The 20,613-nt window shown below is 32.5% G+C and overlaps 1 protein-coding gene and 1 pseudogene across 1 annotated transcript; one reads left to right on the plus strand and one right to left on the minus strand.

Moving 5' to 3' along the window:
- Nucleotides 1-2,751: 2,751 nt before the first annotated feature.
- LOC117920048 (mitotic-spindle organizing protein 1A-like) lies at nucleotides 2,752-5,080 on the minus strand. The gene is made up of 2 exons (XM_034837399.1): nucleotides 4,908-5,080; nucleotides 2,752-3,214 (listed from the first exon to the last, which is right to left on the minus strand). Exon 2 carries the CDS (start codon nucleotides 3,142-3,144, stop codon nucleotides 2,923-2,925), a length of 222 nt encoding a protein of 73 aa, XP_034693290.1. The 5' UTR covers nucleotides 3,145-3,214; nucleotides 4,908-5,080; the 3' UTR covers nucleotides 2,752-2,922.
- A 3,887-nt stretch (nucleotides 5,081-8,967) lies between these two features.
- Nucleotides 8,968-16,143, plus strand: LOC117920627 (annotated as a pseudogene).
- The last annotated feature ends 4,470 nt before the right edge of the window (nucleotides 16,144-20,613 follow it).

Raw genomic sequence — 20,613 nt, forward strand, 5'->3', positions numbered from 1 at the left:
ACGTTTGCAGACCCTTTCAAAACTCTACTCTTTTAATACCTAATTCCCACGCCCAAAGGTTGTGTTAAAATGTTACTATTGTATATTTAAAAAGTAAGGATTTTTAACTTTAGAGGCATATGATTCAGCGTTGAAAATATGTACCAGTAGTCTGGCTAATAAAGAGGGTTGGCCACCCGTGAAGAGTGGTGACTGGTGAGCATCTCAGTCGTATCAGATCTCTTTCATCGCACACAAAAATTCTAAAAGCTTCAGGTCCATATCAAAGTTGGAGTTTGATTTGGTGAGTGCTTTAGACAGCCATAAATCTCAAGATATGGTTTGATTTTAATAATTGTCTTACCATTTAAAAGTAACAACTCCCCCCTTTCCCTCACCTTTATACACTCCATCCTCCAAATAAAACACATACCCACCGAATCGTTAATAATATGGTTGCTCCGCAGACCCAACGAGGTGGGTTGTTGTCTTTGAGGAATACCCATCTTGAATGGTTCCTTTTTTTTCTTTTTCTTTTTGGGGTTATCAAGCATTTTTAATTATGAGGGCAAATTTCCAATTTCATACTTCGATTTTTCTCGGTATAGGCTGGGCTGGGTAGCATCTTGAAAGAGACATGCCGCAACGTGTACTGCACTACATGCTATGATAACTTGGTCTTACATGACCAAAAAAACCATGAAAAATAAAAATAAAAATACATTAAAAAAATTGCAAGTGGAAAACAAACAAACCGTCATTGCTCCTAAAGTGCCCTCCTTTCGGCCTCATTTCCTAGTAAGTAAGAACACACCTAACGTAGTGCCGGTCACTTAAAGCTATGTGGAATGTTCTCTTCCTGTTCAACTGACTCAGAAACCTTCATTCCCCAAAGAATTTAACAAATGTGAAAGAGTAAAGACCAAATGGTCATGCATCATATCAGCAGCCTAATATTCCCATATACATATGTAAGGACCTTATCAATGTTTAATATAGGGTAGCAAGAACCTGGCCTAATCCATGAGTCTGTTTCAACACATGGGGACAAACAGATGCCATGGCTAAGGTACATGTCGATATAAAGCTACCTTCAATTAAAATCGTATACTCGAAGCTAGCCTGATTATATGTCATGCTTGCTCATTCAAATTTCACATGTCATGTTGATTCCCCCATATCTTATTTAAGTCTTATCCTTGATGACACATTTGGTGCTCATAATACGCCAAAAAAAGGGTTATTGTGAATATTTTTTATCAAATCAAAGTGACCCAAGACAAGTAAACAAATTTCCACTGATGATACCTTTGCCCCTGGAAAAAGTCATTATTAGTAGTTGGAGCATGTGGAAGTAAATTGTACCTCCAACCATAGAATGTCTGTCTTCCCAACCAGCCTGGAAAACCCAACCAGGGATGTGGACTGCAACTTTTATTAGATATTTATATAGATTTGTTTAAATTTCCATCACCCCCTTGTGGCTCAGTTTGTACTAGTCAATGAGAATTATTAGGACTATAAATCATAATAATTATCTTAATGTTGCTAATGTTATGTACATTAAATTTATTACTGGATGTAATGGTAATGGAACAAATCTGGGCATGCATGTTACCTGTGACAATTGCATCAAGTGATTGCCCATGGCATTAACTAGTATGACCATCTCCTTATCATTTAATTGTTATTGAAAGATACGGATGGCAGCATTATGTTATTTTATTTTTTTCTTTTCAATCTTTGTGTTTTGTCTTTCAAATAGGACGAGACATTTTGTGTTCAAGTTTGGTGTGCTGGAGGACTAGGATGCTCTCAAGGCAACCATCCAGAAGCAATAAACCCCTGATTAAACTCATCGAAGATTAAAACAACTCCTCTGGACCAATCACCAATCTACATTGTCAATTGTCAGCTACCAATGGGATCTTTCCCTTGACTAATTAAAAGCATCTGATTCAACTTTTCTAAAGGATCCTATTCCTAGAAAGCATTAAACTATATATCCCAAAAAATGTCATGATATGCCAAGTTCCAATCCAATTATAAGAGCAAACCGTGATAGAATCATTCTGATATCTTACATTGGTTAAGGGAAGAATGTTAACTGTATAGAAAGGCTTTAAAACTATAAAGACTCGTTGGATTCAAAACGGAGCAGATCATTATAGAATGGTATTAGAGTGAGTGGGTCGTTGCAATCATAGACCATTTAAATGTCTTATCTAACTTGAATTCATCTATCAATTTTTACATGGTATTAGAAATGTTTCTATTATGTTTTCTATAGCATTATGTGAGAACATTTATTTTCAGTAATTCACGTTCAAGACAAGGGCATTTTGAAATTTTCAATGACATACTTCCTACTTTAATTTGGTGATTAAGGTGTTTGTTGCATGTTGCAGTTATAACTTGTGTTTCAAACACTGCATCAAACATGATAAATTGAGGTCATGATTCATTCCCCCGAGCTATCCAAATACCATATTACTAAATGGAAGTTCATATAGATGGGCAAAGAAGAAGTTTTCGCTCACCACCTTCAATGAAAGCCAGCTAGTTATGCTATTTCAGTGGATTGATAATTAGCAATAGATTATTTGTATTTAGTTACAGTTTCTATTAGCTTCTTGCTTTTTACTTTCATTGTCTATAGCTATTTCATGTCCTCCCAAAGCAGCTATAGTTGGATATATATGTGACTTACACATTTCATTTTGTTGCACCTATTATACTGCTAGAAAGTAATAATATGAAAATGGAAGGAACTGAACAAGCCAAGACATAACAGTGGATATGAAGTGAGAGAATAAAAGCTCAGAGAATAATCACTTCCACAAGGAGAAGAAAACCTGTATCTGCAAAGGACCCTGCTTGAAACAAAAGTGAACTACAATTTCTTCTTTCTTTGACCATTATCAGAATACACCACAAACCTGCCTAGGAAACAGATGATGGAGTCTCTGGCATTGGGGACGAGGAACAGGATTCTCTTCGAAGTTCCTTCACCACAGCAGCCAGTGCTTCAGGGTTCAAACCCAGGTCACAAAGAGTAATGAGGACAGAAAGGGTGCGTCGATCAAGTCCTGTGTCAAGAATGTTTGACATGTGAAATGCCAGCTCAAGAGATTCTCGGGCAGTCTGTGCAGCCTCCGGATCCATACAAATAGACTGAAAAGGATTTCTGTTTTTGAAAAATTTGGTCCAATCAACCAACCTTAGAGGAAAGAGCCTGAAAGTTTAAGACAAGAATAGTAGCATACTGTTAACTAATTTCAGGACATGAAAAGCAAACTGACAAAGCAAGCATTGAGATGAACATACCTATAAGAAGACACATTATCCTTAGCTAAGTAGGCAAATCCATTCAATTTAACAAATACTATCAATTGAAGGGCATGCAAGAAGCTATAAGGCTAAACCAAACAGTTATGTCTAAAGAAGGTAATGCCAATGCCATCAAAGTGACTAAAAATGAAAGAAACTAAAAGACCAAGTATCCAAACAACAATAGCATTGCCATCGTCACAAGTCCATTTAATAAAGATATATATATATATATAATAATATAAATATATATATATATATATATATTTGATAGGCAATCCCCAATCAGAACAATTAAAACCATACAGGAAATATCTTTGCTTAAATGTATACTCCATAGCATATGGCTTTTCCATGACAAACTTCCAACTCATCTCATATTTCCAATCATCAAACTTTAGAACAAATATTTTTCTCCACAACCAACATCAGCCCCTCTTCTTCCGACAAATCAACAGTCCCTTCACTGAGCTGCAACCCTTACATTCTATGGTACTGATGCTGTTAGCAATAGAGTCCAGGCAAACTGGGGCAGCATCCTACAACATTCTGTAAGCATATATGCTAGAGGTACTTAATTTTATGTGCTCCTTACTCCAACTACCAGGAAAACAATAATCTAGTTTAGAATGTAAATAAATTTTAAGCTGTTAAACTGAGTATTTGCCTGCAAAACCTGGTCTAACAATGCAAGAATTTCTCAAAAATTGGTGAATAGATGAAAAAACATGAAATAGAAAATATGGGTGGCTTTCATTAATAATAATTCTATTTCGAGGATGTAATCACTCCATGATGTTAAGCTAAAAGGAAAAACGAACAGAGAAAAACACACGCTCCCCCAATGTCCCAACTCTTCCTACCTTCTATACATTTAAATCCAACAGAGATTTCACATTAAAACCAATAAAGAAACAACAAGAATATCTTCTAGACTCTGCAGAGGAAACCGATACAAATAGAAAATGCATAAGCCTGCCTAGAAGGGAATGCAGAAAGAGCAGCTTAATTTCAGAGGTAAGCATACAGCGAAATAGTTACAAAGGCATTAGATCTAGAAATTTAAGAAGCAACAAATAATAAAAGCAATTAATGAGTAAACATTATTGAATCAGGAGCATGTCTAGGCCTTTCATTAGCCATAATCAAGAGCTGCACCCAAATTGCAAGCACAGGATACTAAGTGTCTCAGAATATCTTCTGAAAACACATCCCCATTTCTCATACATGATGAACCCACTAAAACCCTGATACATACCCTAAATCAGAATAGCTAAACAAAATTATAGATCAAAAGAACACATTTCCAAACGGTACTAACACCTAACCATAAAAAAAATAGCCCAGCTCAGACAAACAAAAATCTGCTGAACTCTTTCATGTTTTGATGCAAACTCTGTAAGGTTCACCATCACAACAGCAGCATGATTTTTTGTCAAACAATTTTCTGCATTTTTCATCGAACACCTCGCATGCATTATCAACCACTATAACAAAACTCAACCAAAAAATTCAGAAAAATGAAAGGACTTAATGGAAAACAATTTTCAACAATGCCAACTCAAGGAAACAAACAAATAGATTCGAATTCAACAAACCTTCAGCTTCCCACTAGAAGAAAGCCTGTTGCCAAATTGGGTAGGGCTAGGGTTTGAAATCAAAATTCAAAGGAAGAGTGAAGAGAGATCTTGGAAAAGGAGATCTAAAAGATCAGTTCGCCGAGCCGAAACGGGGTTCGGGAAAAAACTGCTAATTCAAATTCCTTTCCAGGGAAAATTAACGTTTTGACGATTTTTTTTTATTTCTTAATAATTAAGAACGGAGCGGCGGAGCCCCGGAGAAGCGGAGGCCCATTAATTTTATTTTATTTTTAATTATTTGTCTCACCTATTTTTCAAAGATAGCTCTTAAGAAACATACTCAAATTTGTTAATTTTTTTTTTTAATTTCTTGAATTATAATTTTTATTAAATATTAAACTATATTTTTTTATTAAAAATAAATGATAATATTTTAATATTTTCAATAATAAATTATAATATTTAAGAAGTTCACATAAACCTTTTATTCATGGTTATTAAATCAATAAGATATTAAATTATAAAGAACTAATACAAAATAATTATCTAAAAATAATAATATAATGATAAATTTAAAAAATAATAAAATTAATAAGGGAAACATAAATTATTTTTTTTATTAAAAAATAACATTTTACTAAAAAATTATAAAATGTAGATATTAGTATCTTAATAAATCTATAAATTCTGTTTTATTAGTAAAAATAAATTATAATATTTTGGAAAATGATCATTATTAGTAATATTTTATTTAAAATGAATTATAGGAATAAATATAATTTTTTTCAAAAGACAAATAATTTATTTTTGTAATATATTTATATACATTTAAGTGTAATATTATATAAAATAATTAAAAATCATGATATTTAGTCAAAATATTCTATAATTTCAAGAAACCTAAGTGATTTAAAATTGTCTATGTTAAATCACTTTGTTTTTCATTCATCTCTTTGGAATTTTCGTACAAGAGTATCATTGTCCAACAAGGCGAAATTTATAGACTAAATTCTTTAGAATGCCTAATATCATATAAAAATAATTTTGAGTATAATACTCTAGAAAAAGAGTTAGAAGAATTTTGAGAAACACGAATGGTCCAAACTATATCTTTGTGAAACTCTTACTTGTGTTATTGAATCTATTTGAAAATTTTTCATGGGGCATACATAGTCCAAATATAACAAAACTTGGATGGTTAGAGTCATCATCGAGTCTATTATTTGATAAAAATAATTTGAATTTTTAATATTTTATCAAAAAGTCCCAAGAACTTAAAAATCACAAGCTAATCAAAATACCAAAAACCAAAGTATTTCACGTTCATGGGAAACCCATTTTTCCATGAAAATGACCATCATGAACTCAACTCAATCTATTAGAGTTGGTTGAAAGAAATTAGGGTTTATTCGTAGGTTGAAAGGTATTACCAAATTTCCCTCAAGTAGCAATACCATAATTATTTTCATACACTTCCTAACAAGTTATATGAGTCAAACTTAAAACATAATATTTTCTTTCACTCTTTTTTTTGGCAACCAAACAATCGAAAAAGTAGAAAAAATGACTTAAAAATACTAAAAATTTACATACATTCAAAAACCTAATTTCTAACCACATTTTCTCAAAGAAAAGACATTGTTTTAAAAATCGGACCGTCGAACTATTGGGGACCTTTTCGGTTCACTCGTTTGACCCATCCGGTGCAGTTGAGCCGGCGGGTTCTTGTAGAACCAGATGGGTCCTCCTTTTCCCTGTTTCTTTCTTTGGCAAAATGACCCTCCCCCCATCCTCTTCCCCCAAGCCCAATAGTCCAAGCCCACTCCTATTATTGCAAAATGGACCATTAGAGCCTCCATCGGCCCAATAGCCATTTGGTTTAGTGTTGGCTTTTAAAAAAACATCAGCTTTGCTGTTGCAACAAGGACCTTGAACCGTAGATCTTAAGTTTCAAATAGGATAGGATATCTCTCCACTCTGCTAGTTTTTGCTTGTTTAGAAGCCTAACAAGAAACAACTAGATAGGCTATTTCAAAAAATAATATATATATATATAATTACATAATTCGATTTTTTTCATTTAATACAATTTTTTTCCATTTTCAATATATTTTCATATTTAAATATTATATATATATATTTTTTAATAAATTAAAAATATTAATCCATTTATATAAAAATGAATAAATAATATTACAATTATTATTATTTTTAAATTATATATATTTTAAATATTTTAAAATTATTTTTAATTTTAATAAAATATAAATTATATATTTATGACACCACCAATGCAACCACGATTTAACCATGGGTCCGACTAGTGAACTGTAAAACGATAATTTTTTCGGTTCTAAAAACGTTGAAAAAATATGAAGAGACAAGAAAAATAAAAGAAGGTAAAATATAAAATGAGATTATGACCTCTAGTGTCTCTTCTAAGTAGAGATGAAAAATCTCCACTTCTTCATGTTTGTATTCAACTTCTACACCATTTTCTCTTAAGCTATGTTTAGTTCCCAAAAAAATTGAGGGAAATGTGGGGAAAGTAATATATATAAAAAAAAAAAAGTAAAAGAAAATAAAAAGTGAAGGAAAATTAAAAAATAGATTAGAAGTTGATAAATTATTTTTATTTATTATTTTAAACTCATTTTACTTATTTTAATTTATAGATATAAATATTAAATAATTTAAAAATATATAAGTTTTTAACTAGTTTTAATTATATTTAATTTTCCTTAATATTTTTTATAAGACAACCAAACATAAGAAAATCATTTTCCTTTACCATTTTTTTTTCCATAGTATTTTTGGGGAACCAAACACAACCTTAATAAATTTTCAAAGAAGAAGAATAAGAAAAGAAAACCTAAGGAAATGAAGAAATAGGAGTTAATATAAACACCCTTATTATTTACATTAGGATGTAAAACAAAGGGAATAGAAGGTTTCCTTGGTACTTTAGTAGTACAATAGTTGTTGTTCTACTATTAATATGAAGTAGTTGTACAATAGAATGTCATTCGCCTTGTATCATAGGCCTTCTAGTGGGAAGGCCAACCACCAAACCGTAACGCTTTTAATACCTCTATAATTCTATAAATGTGACACGCGACAATACACTTATTAGTTAAAATAATTATTTTATAGCTTATTTCTATAATTTTGAGGTTATTTAAATTTCCTAATTATTTTTAATTTAATTGGATTTTTTTAAAACTAAAAATTTCCTATCTAACAATTCAGGATGTTACTATTAATTAGTAAAATTTTAAAGTTTTAAATTATTTTAAAAACTACTAAAATATTGAAGAATTTAGTTCAAATCTCATTTGCAACTTCAAGTTTTTATATTGTATTAAAAAAAATAACTTTTCATTTTTAAAATTATGATTAGATTGATACTAAAATGATAAAATATTCATAGTAAGATAGATTTTGGGCTGAGCTCGATGGGTGAATCTTCAACTTAAATCTAGGTCGGATTAATATTTCTTAATCCAATTAGCTTGTATAAACAACAAAATAGATGATGTTTAGAAGCAATTTTAAAGACTTTGTCAAGCACTTAGAAAATTCTTAAACACGACGAAAAAAAAAAAAAGTTTTTTTATTTATTTTAATATTAGAAATTAGTGCTAGTGATCAACCATTTTGTTAGAAGTCATTAATTTGAGTCGAACAAAGACGAACGATATGAATGTCAAAGTTGAATGAAAATTATTCCACATGATACAGAGCATAGCATAGACTTGGTCCCCCTGTCATCGTATCTCCATATCCAGGACAATTTGATTACTTATCCCGGAAGTATCATCCAGAAGACTCCAGGGTTTATCACCAGTACATCACATGTACCCATAATTTTCTTCGGCGGACGTAGGCAGAACAGGTTTATCATCTCTGTATGCATGATTTTCTTCGACAACCGCGTAGTTGGAGGTCTTTTTTTAAGTCTTCTTTCACTTCTATATAAGAACAGAGCATCACATGGTTATTAAACACCATTCTCTACCTCTCTCTCAGACCATGAAACTCCACTGCTCATGGATGGTGGTACTGGCCACACTGTGTAGCTCCGCTGTGCTTCGCGATGGAGCCCGTCTCCGAGTCGGATAAACTCGGAAGCTTGCCTGGACAACCACATGTCAGCTTCCAACAGTTTGGTGGATACGTAACCATTGATGAAAAGCAAGGCAGAGCTCTTTTTTACTACTTTGTTGAAGCAGTAACTGATCCTACTGGCTCAAAGCCTCTTGTTCTCTGGTTAACTGGAGGTAATTAGTATCAAATTCTTCTTCTCAGGCATCTTATTAAGGTAAGTAGATAAAGTTAGAATCATTTCATTCTTGGTCTCTGAGTAGTGGAATTTATTTTGTAGGACCTGGTTGTTCGTCCCTAGGAGGGGGGGCTTTCATGGAACATGGCCCTTTTAGGCCCCGCGGGAACACTCTGTTCAGGAATAAGCATAGCTGGAACAGAGGTGTGTTGTAGATTTTGGACAAAGTTGTTTTCAATTTCAATCAAGTGTGATGGAATTTATTAGTATTTAGTGCACTTTGCTCAATTTTTCTCGACTTTGATATTAATTAAATTACTAAAATGATGAAATTTACCTCTGAAATTCTTCTATCACAGAGGCAAATATGTTGTATGTGGAGTCACCAGCTGGAGTTGGGTTTTCTTATTCTCGTAATAAGTCCTTCTATGATGATATAAATGATGAAGTCACAGGTTCATTTTTTATCCCCTTTTGTCAATGATTTCAACTAAAGTTCTTCAGACGTCCTGATATTTGGATGTTTTTCTTAAGCACGAGACAATCTCGCATTCTTGGAGGGCTGGTTCATCAAATTTCCAAAGTACAGGAACAGAGAATTATTCATTACAGGGGAGAGTTATGCAGGTAATTTTAGTGAAGACCTGTTATTCAGGTTAAGACAATCATTTGAATTCATGGTGAATTCATCAATTTTTATTTTCTCTTCCTATTTTAATTGAAGGTCTCCTTTTAATTTTATGTTAGGTCACTACGTTCCGCAACTTGCACAGCTCGTTATTAATTCCGGCAAGAATTTCAATTTGAAAGGAATCCTTGTGAGTAGAGGAAAAAGAAAATTTGCATTAAGTACACATTCTTAAAATAAATGGTTGGGCTAAAACTGATAATTGAGCTCGATTTGATGGCTGCATGCAGATTGGAAATCCTCTTCTAGAATTCGATACTGATATGAATGCCCAAGGAGACTTTTTCTGGTCCCATGGATTGATTTCAGATTCTACACATGCACTTCTCACGTCCACCTGCAACTATTCCCAAATTATGCGATGGGTTTATAATATCAGCGAGTCTCTGTCGCCCGAGTGTTACGAGGTATATAACAATCTGCGGGAGAAATTGGTGGATCAGTTGACCCATTTGATGTTCTTGGGGACAAATGTTTATCATCGGTAAGGTTTCATTTCTTCACTCCAGTTGGTGGGCAGAGGGAAGGAGAAAAAAAAGACTTGTTTGTACTTGACTTTGATGCTAATATTTGGGTTTGACTCATGCAGGAAGAGGTCTGCCTAACAGATGAAGTGGACGTGTATCTAAACAGGAAAGATGTGCAGAAGTCTCTCCATGCCCAGCTTGTTGGCACGCCCAACTGGGCTTTATGCTATCCGTGAGGATTCCACACATTTCCAATTTACTCTATGGACGGGTTTACTTTATTTATGGGGAAAGGAAAGGAAGGGAATCATTCCATTTCCTCTCTCCTCATCCGTGGGAAATCGATTTCGATTCCGGAGGTCTTGGATCTGTTGTTTTAACCTTGTTCTGCGTTGCAGGGACGGTGCCCTAACAAGAATAAAGAGATTGGCTTCAAATTGGATACCTTTCTCATTAACAGAATGTAGTATATATATACACATGTTTGATCTAATCTTCTCCTAAATTAATCTAATCTTCTCCTAAATTATAGCTATAGAATCAGAAATATAAGGTAAATTATGCTCCTATACAATCAGCTAATTATGTCAAGATAATCATACAATAACTAAAATATAATTTCCTTAATACTCCCCCTCAAGTTGGAGAGTGCAAATCAAGAACTCCCAACTTGGTGCACAAAAATTCTGCTCCTTGCCAAGTGCCTTTGTAAAAACGTCCGTCAACTGCATCTTTGTAGAGACATAACACGGACGAATTACCCCAGCTTGAAGTTTTTCTCGAACTATATGACAATCAATCTCAATGTGTTTAGTACGTTCGTGAAAAACTGGATTAGCCGCAATATATAAAGCTGCTTGATTATCACAAAACAATGGTGCTGGTTTGTCCAATTCAACCTTCAAATCTTTAAGTATGTACCTCAACCAAGTCAATTCCAGGCAAGTATTCGCCATTGCTCTGTACTCTGCTTCTGCTGACGAACGTGAAACATTCGTTTGTTTTTTTGATTTCCAAGAGATGAGTGATGATCCGAGGAAAACACAATAACCAGAAACGGAACGTCTTGACATACGACATCCTCCCCAATCTGAATCGCAAAATGCGCTGAGTGTTAAATTATTTTCAGATGGAAGAAAAAGACCTTGACCTGGTGATCCTTTAATATATCGGAGGACCCGTAATGCTGCTTCCCAGTGCGGCTTCCGAGGTGTGTTCATGAATTGACTTAGTGTACGTACTGAATACACTATGTCAGGCCTGGTTACAGTCAAGTATATTAATCTGCCAACCAGTCTCCGATACCTACTTGGATCATGAAGTAACTCGCCATCTTCATCAGTCAATTTCAAGTTTTGCTCCATTGGAAATTTTTTGGGCTTCACTCCTGTCAATCCTGTGTCTTGCAAAATATCTAATGCATATTTTCTTTGAGACATAAAGATTCCCTTTTTAGAGCGAGAGAATTCTATACCCAAAAAATATTTCAATTCACCGAGGTCTTTAATAAAAAAACGCTTGAGCAGATGAGTCTTGAGCATCTTGATTTCATGCAAATCATTACCAGTCAACAGGATATCATCAACATAAATGAGAATAGCAGTGAACTTGTTACCTTGGGATTTAGTAAAAAGTGAATAATCTGCTTTGGATTGTATGTAACCCGCAGACTTAACAGTAGCTGTAAAAGTTGAGAACCAATTGCGTGATGCCTGTTTCAAACCGTAAATAGATTTGTGAAGCCGACATACCAGATTCTCCCCCTGTCGGCGAAGACCAGGAGGTGGAGTCATATAAACCTCTTCTTGTAAATTGCCATGAAGGAATGCGTTGTGCACATCAAGCTGATGGATGTACCAATTTCTGGAAGCTGCGACAGTCAGCAAACAGCGAAGAGTGGTGAGTTTGGCAGTTGGAGAAAAGGTTTCCTGATAGTCGATACCGGCGACTTGTGTGTAGCCCTTGGCAACCAAACGTGCTTTATAGCGTTCAATGGTTCCATCAGAATGGTATTTGATCTTGTACACCCAGCGGCAGCCAATGGGTTTGTGTCCCGGAGGAAGAGGGACCATCTCCCAAGTGTTGTTTCGTTCTAGAGCCTGAAGTTCAGTGGACATGGCTTGGCGCCAACGCGGATCACAGTCAGCTTGTTCAAAGGATGAAGGTTCGGTTTGGGTTGTCAAAAGAGCTAAAAAAGCACGGTGATGGGTGAAAAACGAAAAAAAGAAAGGTGAGAAGAGAGGGGATACCTTGTACCTTGACGAGAACTTGATTGCGTGGAAGAATGATTAAGCTGGGCAGACATGGCATAGTCGTGGTGCCAGGCAGGAGGCTGAATATGGCGAGTGGAACGTCGAAGAGGGGTTCATGGGTGGGGGAAGGGGCTGACGTGTTGGAGGGTACTGAGGGCACGGAAGGTGGGGAAGAAAGCGAATAAGGAGATGGAGAAGAAGGTAAGGGTGACGCAACTGATTCTGGGGATAAAGGTTCGGGAACATCAGTATTAGAGGAAGGTGGAGATAATACAGGATTGTGATGCGACAAGGGAGGAGTGGAACTTGGAGAAAAACGAGGAAGAGATATCGGCTGAGGTGTGGAATCGAAAGAAATGGGAAGCGGTAAAGGAAGAGAAGGTGAATGTTGTTGAGATTGAGAAGAACTAGGATGGAAAGGAAAAATATTTTCCCGAAAGAATACATCTCGGCTGACTGATATTTTTGTGTTCGCAAATCGAGTACTTTATAGCCTTTTTGTCCATGTGGATACCCCAAAAAAACACAAATAGATGCCCGAGGGTCAAATTTCTGTTTGGGGTGAACATTCGTTACATAGCATTCACAACCAAAAACTCGCAAATGTGTGAGTGAAGGAGGCCGATTATATAAGACCTCGAATGGTGATTTGTTTGAGAGCAATGGAGTCGGAATGCGGTTTATCAGATAAACGGCTGTTAAAACACATTCCCCCCAAAACTCAAGTGGGACATTTGATTGAAACATGAGAGAACGGGCAACATTTAAAATGTGTCGATGTTTGCGTTCTACAACTCCGTTTTGTTGTGGAGTGTAAATGCAAGAGGTTTGAAGTTCAATTCCTTTATTTTGAAGAAAGATGCGAAGAGGAATAAATTCTGTGCCATTATCCATTCTTACCGTTTGAACATCTGTGTGGAATTGAGTTTTGACGAATTGCACAAAATTAGTTAACAAAGATTGTGTTTCTGATTTATGATGCATAAGGAAAATCCATGTGCAACGAGAAAAATCGTCAACAATTGTAAGGAAATAACGTGAACCAGTATGTGCAGGAATTTTGTGAGGACCCCAAACATCACAATGTAAAAGAGAAAAAGGAAATTTTGTAGTTATTGAACTTTTGGGAAAGGGCAAGCGTGTCTGCTTGGCCTGTGGGCAAATTGAACAATGATTTCCTAATTCTTTATGAACATTTGGAAGCAAATGTGATAATAATTTAAAACGAGAAAAAGAGGGATGACCCAAGCGTAAATGCCATAAGTCAGACGGTTGAGAAACATGAAAGACAACCGATTTATTTGTTGATGGATGCATGTAGTATAGACCACCACGCTGTTTACCCGAGCCAATCATCTTCCCCGAAACCAAGTCCTGCAAAATACAATAGTCAGGAAAGAATATGATGCAGCAATTCTGATCTTTTGCGAGTTTGTTAGCCGAAATTAAATTCAAGTTAAAGGATGGGACACATAAAACATCTTTAAGGGTCAATTGGGAATCAAAAATAATGGTGCCAGTGTGTGTTATTGGTGATGCTGCACCATTTGGTAAATTAACAGTTGTGACATTAGAAGGTTTGAGATCAGTGAGAAGAGACATGTGGGAAACGATGTGATCCGTGGCACCTGTATCCAAAATCCAAGAACTTGTACTACTAGAATTAACAGACACAAGAGTTGATGGAATCAAACCTGCAGCATTTGCATATGCGTCAATATTACCGGAATTACTGTGATTTAATGCACGAATTGCTTGAGCCAACTGTTGTATTTGTTCTGTAGTGAACCCCTGGACTGTACTAGAAGAAGTCGAATTAGACATTTCCTGGGATTCTATTGCGTTTGCTGAGGGCTGATTCCCAAGACCAAAAGGACGTTGTCCTCGGAATTGTCCCGCTTTGTTATTGCTCCCATTTTTCAGTCGGCATCTATCCTCCGTGTGACCTCTTTTATCACAGAACTTACAATGAAATTTAAGAGTCCGACATTCATCTATGGTATGTCCGGATCTGTTACAATGGTCACACATTTTCTGTCTTGGATTACCTCCTTTTCCCGGGACTGCAGCAGCTATTGAGAAATTCTCGGTTGGCTCAGAAGAAACTTGTCGTTGCATCTCTTCCTGGACAATTAAAGAGTATGCTTGACGGACATTGGGCAATGGCGACATCATCAAAATATTGGATCTCACTGCCTTATATGACTCATTCAAACCCATTAGAAATTGCATAAGACGGTCTTCCTCCCTTTGCTCGAGATGTGTTTGTCGTTGGTTGCAGGTCAGCGGGGAACGGTATGTCTCAAGCTCGTCCCATAAGGCTTTGATCTTTGTAAAATATGCAGCTACTGTCATCGTTCCTTGCGACATGGTGGCGATTGATTTCTGTATTTGAAAAACCGTTGGAGCATTCTTTTGAGAAAACTGGTCGCGTAAATCAACCCACACTTCGCGTGCTGTTTTAGCATGGATAATTCCTTCAGCAATGTCCGATTCAACAGCATGAGTTAGCCAAGAAAGTATCATGCTGTTGCATTGATTCCACTGTTCAAACAGAAAGGGTTCATCTTCCTGCGATGGTTCTTCAACTGTCCCGTTGACGAAGCCGATCTTCTTCTTGGCAGTAAGGGCATGAATAACTGCTTTGCTCCATGATTGATAGTTGACCCCATTTAATTTGATGGGCACCAAAAGATGGCCTGGTTGATCTGAATGATGAATATAGAGGGGATGTGAAGGATCGATGGTCTTGTTTTCTGATCCAGAAGCCTTCTGACTGCCAGCCATGGTGGTTTGTTGTTCTGGCTCTGATACCATAACAAGAATAAAGAGATTGGCTTCAAATTGGATACCTTTCTCATTAACAGAATGTAGTATATATATACACATGTTTGATCTAATCTTCTCCTAAATTATAGCTATAGAATCAGAAATATAAGGTAAATTATGCTCCTATACAATCAGCTAATTATGTCAAGATAATCATACAATAACTAAAATATAATTTCCTTAATATGCCCACTTCTTGAAAGACGCTGTGATTCCATCTATTAATGTTGTGGAATGGCTTGTTAGGTCTGGGATCCGCGCCTTTGTTTACAGGTAGGTTCCATTCGTCTGATGATATGACATCTGGAAATGTTGGGTTTTTATTTACAATTATGAAAATAACAATTAAAATTGCAGCGGAGATCAAGATTCAAGGACCTCCCTAATTGGAACCAGGTCTTTACTGGAGGGATTGGCAAAGAAGCTGAAGCTGAAAACAACCGTGCCTTACAGAAATTGGTTCGAGAAGAAACAGGTTCACATATGATCATTCCACATACTAATTGAAATTGAGGGTGAGACAAATTAAAAATAAGTGACCGTAATGACCATGTTTTCCACTTTTCCTTTCTTCTTCAGGTGGGTGGGCGCACGCAAGTGTACGGTGATATCCTATCTTTTGCGACCATCAGAGGAGGTTCTCACACAGCACCCATATCACAACCGGCGAGATCACTGGCGCTGTTTACGGCATTTCTAGAAGGAAAGCCCCTCCCAGATGCATGAAACTCGTCAATTTCATGGTTGAATGAATAAGTTGGAGGGGATGGTGTTTTATCTCGCCAGCAAATGTCACATCCTCTGTGTATGGATGTGTTTCATTTATATACATATAGTGGAAAAATAATTGTATCATGTAATTTGAATTTGGGTGTAAAAGTTTTAATAGTCTACACGAAGCCGCAAAAAATTGTGATTTAGTCATTTTTTAATAATAAAAAAATTAATGATTTTTTTTTTTTACTATGAAAAAAATAAATTTAAATCATTGGTGGGATGTAAGTTAATTTAATTTTTCACTTATTTTTTACTTGCATGATTATTTATTGAGGAGAATAAAAGAAAAAATTACTCAATTATGCATGATTTTCGTATTTCATACCTTTGAAATATTGCAATTTTTTTTTCTTTCTGATAACCAAAACCATAGACATAAAAAAAAAAAAAAAAAATTTAATGTGATTTGACAATCAATATAATATCTGTAGAGTGCATCAACACTTCAAAATTCACTAATCAAAAGAAGAGTTACAACTTAAAACAACATTTCAATTGGGGTTGCATTTGCTAAAAAAAATCCTAAAAATATAAATAATTAAATATATATTAAGGACAAATTCATTATTCATCATATAAGGAAAAACTCCACCTCTCACATCTTAAGGAAATGCAACAAAATTAATTTAGGTATCACAATCCAATATTTTCTATGTATTCAAATAACAAATAATTTGGGATTAAATAATTATTTTTTATAAATTTCCAAAATTAATACAATTTAGTCACTATCATTTTTTCAAGTAATAAAAATTATACAATATAATTATTCTTGTTTTGTATGTAGGAAAGAAAATACAATTTAGTTATTATTACTGAAAATTTTGTGGAATTATTATTTTTTGAAAAATAGTAAAAAAAAAAAGGAAATATTTATTTAAATAAAAATTTGATGAAGTCCATTCTTCTTGTATTTTTTATTTTTTAAAATTATTTTATATATTTATTAATTATGAATCTCTTTTTCCCCTTTAAAAACCTTCAAAGAACTTTAAAGATCTTGGAGAAATTTGAAAACCTTCAAACAAAGGATTTGAACCTCCCGTGGTCCTCTTCTCTTAACTAAGAATTTAGGATTTCCCTAGTTTATAAAGATTGAGGGGATTTTCTATTGTCTTAGGCTATGTTTGGTTATTAGAAGGCTTAAAAACAAATACAAGAGAGAGAAAAAAAATGAAAGAAAGAAAAAAAGAAAAGAAAAGAAAAGAAAATAAATAAATTTAAAATAAATAAATTATTTTTATATATTACTTCAAACTTTTTTTACAAATTTAACTCTTCTATTTTTAATAATTTTAATGATTTTTAACCTTCTTTTGCATTTTATAGTAAAATCAAATATGAGAAAATAATTTTCTTTAACATTTTTTTTTTCTTTTTCCTGCTTTGAAAAACCAAACATAACCTTAAAATTTAAATTTATTTCTCAAAATTGATAATTATTATTTTAGCTATTAATTCAATATTTTTATCTATTCTAATCCTCTAATTTTAATTGTTCAAAATCTATTTCTAAATTTATGGACCTATATAATATTATTTTATTTATCAAAAACTTGTCTTGTCAACATAAGTTTAAATAACTTTTTTTTTCTATAATAAAAACATATTATTATAGAACGATGTTTTATGTGTTATTACTTTAAATATAATTTCTACTACTACTAACTACGTAATAAGCAAATAATTAGGGTTAATAAAAAATAATTTTATTTATTAAATATATAAAAATTTATATTTAATAAGACCATAAAAATGAAATAATTAACATTTTTAACATGTCAAACACCTTCTAGTATTAAAAAATTTCAAATATTATAAATGTTAAAAACACTTTCTAAAATGACCATAAAATAGAATCTAAATCTATTTTATGAAAGTCTTATGATATAAGCAAAATATATAAAAGAAAAATAATATAAAACAAAATTTTTATTAAAATTAATAAATTATGTGATACAACCTTTGTGATAATATTTTTTTTTTGTAAAATAATATATTCCTCTAATTCTTTTAATTTGATCATAATTTGAAAGATATGAAAATGTTTCCTTGATTTGAGAGAACAACGAAGACAATTAATGACTTGATTTGGAATGAACTCGTTCAAAGGCAAGGATCATGTATGAAATACTTATATCGTTTCTTGAATTTATAAGGAGATTTCATTAAGGAAATTTGTTAATAAAAAAATATTTATTTATTTTATTTTCATTTATTTCAATTAAAATACTTGTTCCCTTTTAATATAGTATTTTCCCATATATCACCTTTTTAATACATGTGACGTTTCAAAATAGTACTTATTATTAATCCCAAATTTTATCCAAAGCCACGTTTTTTTTTAACATCTTTTTAATAATAATTTATTTCACCGAAAATTTGGATCTATGACAACTTTCTTCCTTCAAATTAGATGGGAGAATTGGGCTTTAGACCCATTTGGCTTTGATAATTAATAAAGAGTCCTTCAAATACCTATAATTGATTTCAAGGATATGAGATGGGAATAGACAAAAATACTCACTTGACTTATTTTTGTCTTTATTCTACCACCCTTCACATGCCACTATTCTTTCTTATTTAACCATTTTTGGATTTTTCATTATTTTTTTAAACTCTTTTATAAATAATTGAAAATTCAAAATTATTTTTTTTATTTTTAAATTATAAATAAACAAAAATTATATTAATGATTCAAAGAATATTTTGGAAAATACTTTCTAAAAAAATATTAATTTAAATAAATAAAAATTACATTTTACATTTATTTTTATCTTTTATATTTTAGAAGTAAATAATTTAATGATTAAAATACTATTTAAAATAAATATATTCACTATTTTAATTTTTTTATATTAAAAGTATCTATTTTTTTTTTACTATTATAAAATAAAATGTTTATTTTTTTTAATCTTCTTTCTTCCTTATTTTAATAACTTTTTGAACATGACTTTTAGTAATAAGTTATATGAAATGTTACAAATTTGTTTATTAAGGATTTATTTTAATGATTTGAATTAATTGAAAATTTATTAAAATAAGATAAAGAAAAAAAAAGAAAGAGGATGGATGGAAAATTTTTATTTTAAGTATTCAATTAAAATGTTTTCATATGACCGAACTTTAGAAGTGGATTATATCAATACATAGTAGATATTGAATTTTTATTATATAAAAGGGTTGAAAGGTATATTTACTTATTTTAGATGAAAACAAGTAGTTAAAAATTATATAAATTATATTTGAGTTTGGATTTCAAATATTTTTCTAGTTTTTATTTTTTATTTTTAAAAATAATTTTTATTTTCTATATTGTCTCTTTTTAAAAATATTTTTAATTAAAAAATAAAAACTATTTTCTAAAATGAAATTGAAAACCTTGTTTAGTACTATTTTTTTTATATGTATAATTGTATTACACTAATTGTATAAGGGAAATGTATTAAGTGTACAAAGGTGTACTAGACTACCCTTTGTAAAATATTATAATCGATTATGAGTCATTCCTTTATTTTTTTTATCACTCATGAATTGTACATATATGTCATGCACTTTATTTAATTCCCACAAGAAAATTCCAATATTTTTTCCTAATAATAATATTTGGAGGAAAAAATTTTTGACTTTAAATCATCTACCATCTTCTCAACTAAATCATTGAAAATATGGTTAAACACTCCTACGTGGACACATAACCTAGGAGGGATATAAAATTTGTGTCATTGTACAAGGGTATTACACTAACTGTACAAGGGAAATGTACTAATTGTACAAAGGTGTACAAGATTACCCTTTGTGAATGATTCTAAACTACTTTTTTATTTTCCTTGTCACCCAGTGATTGTACACCTATGTCATGCACTTTATTTAACTTTTACATGAAAATTCTAATATTTTTCCCAATAATGATATTTGGGGAAAAAAATTGACGCTAAGTCTGGATATATAAAGTAGGAGATATATGAAATTTGTGTCAACAAGGGTATTACACTAACTGTACAATGATATTACACTAACTGTACAAGGAAAATGTGCTAAGTGTATAAGGGTGTACAAGACTTCTAATAGGTTTTATACGATTTTTAAATAACTTGAATTTGACATTAAGATGATTATTGATAGTTTTGTTTTTCTTTTTTTACCAAACTATGTCATTAAGACATTCTCTACAAAAATTAACACATAGGAAATAAAATTAAAATCAATTATGTTTGAATTGTTCATTATAAGTAACTAAATGAAATATATATTTTTACTATTTTGCCTTTGTAAATATAATTTCATTGTTATCAATAGAGATTAAAAAAATCATATTTAAATGGAATTAAAAATAAACAAAAATTATTTTTATAACATTTTTATTTTTTAAAATCATTAATTTAAATTATGAAATTAGTTTTAAAGTTAAAAATATTTGTTGTAATTA

Source organism: Vitis riparia, chromosome 8 (assembly GCF_004353265.1).
Source record: "Vitis riparia cultivar Riparia Gloire de Montpellier isolate 1030 chromosome 8, EGFV_Vit.rip_1.0, whole genome shotgun sequence".
Taxonomy (NCBI): Eukaryota; Viridiplantae; Streptophyta; class Magnoliopsida; order Vitales; family Vitaceae; genus Vitis; species Vitis riparia.

Coding starts and splice junctions, on each gene's coding strand:
- LOC117920048 (XM_034837399.1), bottom strand. CDS start 3,144: ATGGATCCGGAGGCTGCACAGACTGCCCGAGAATCTCTTGAGCTGGCA.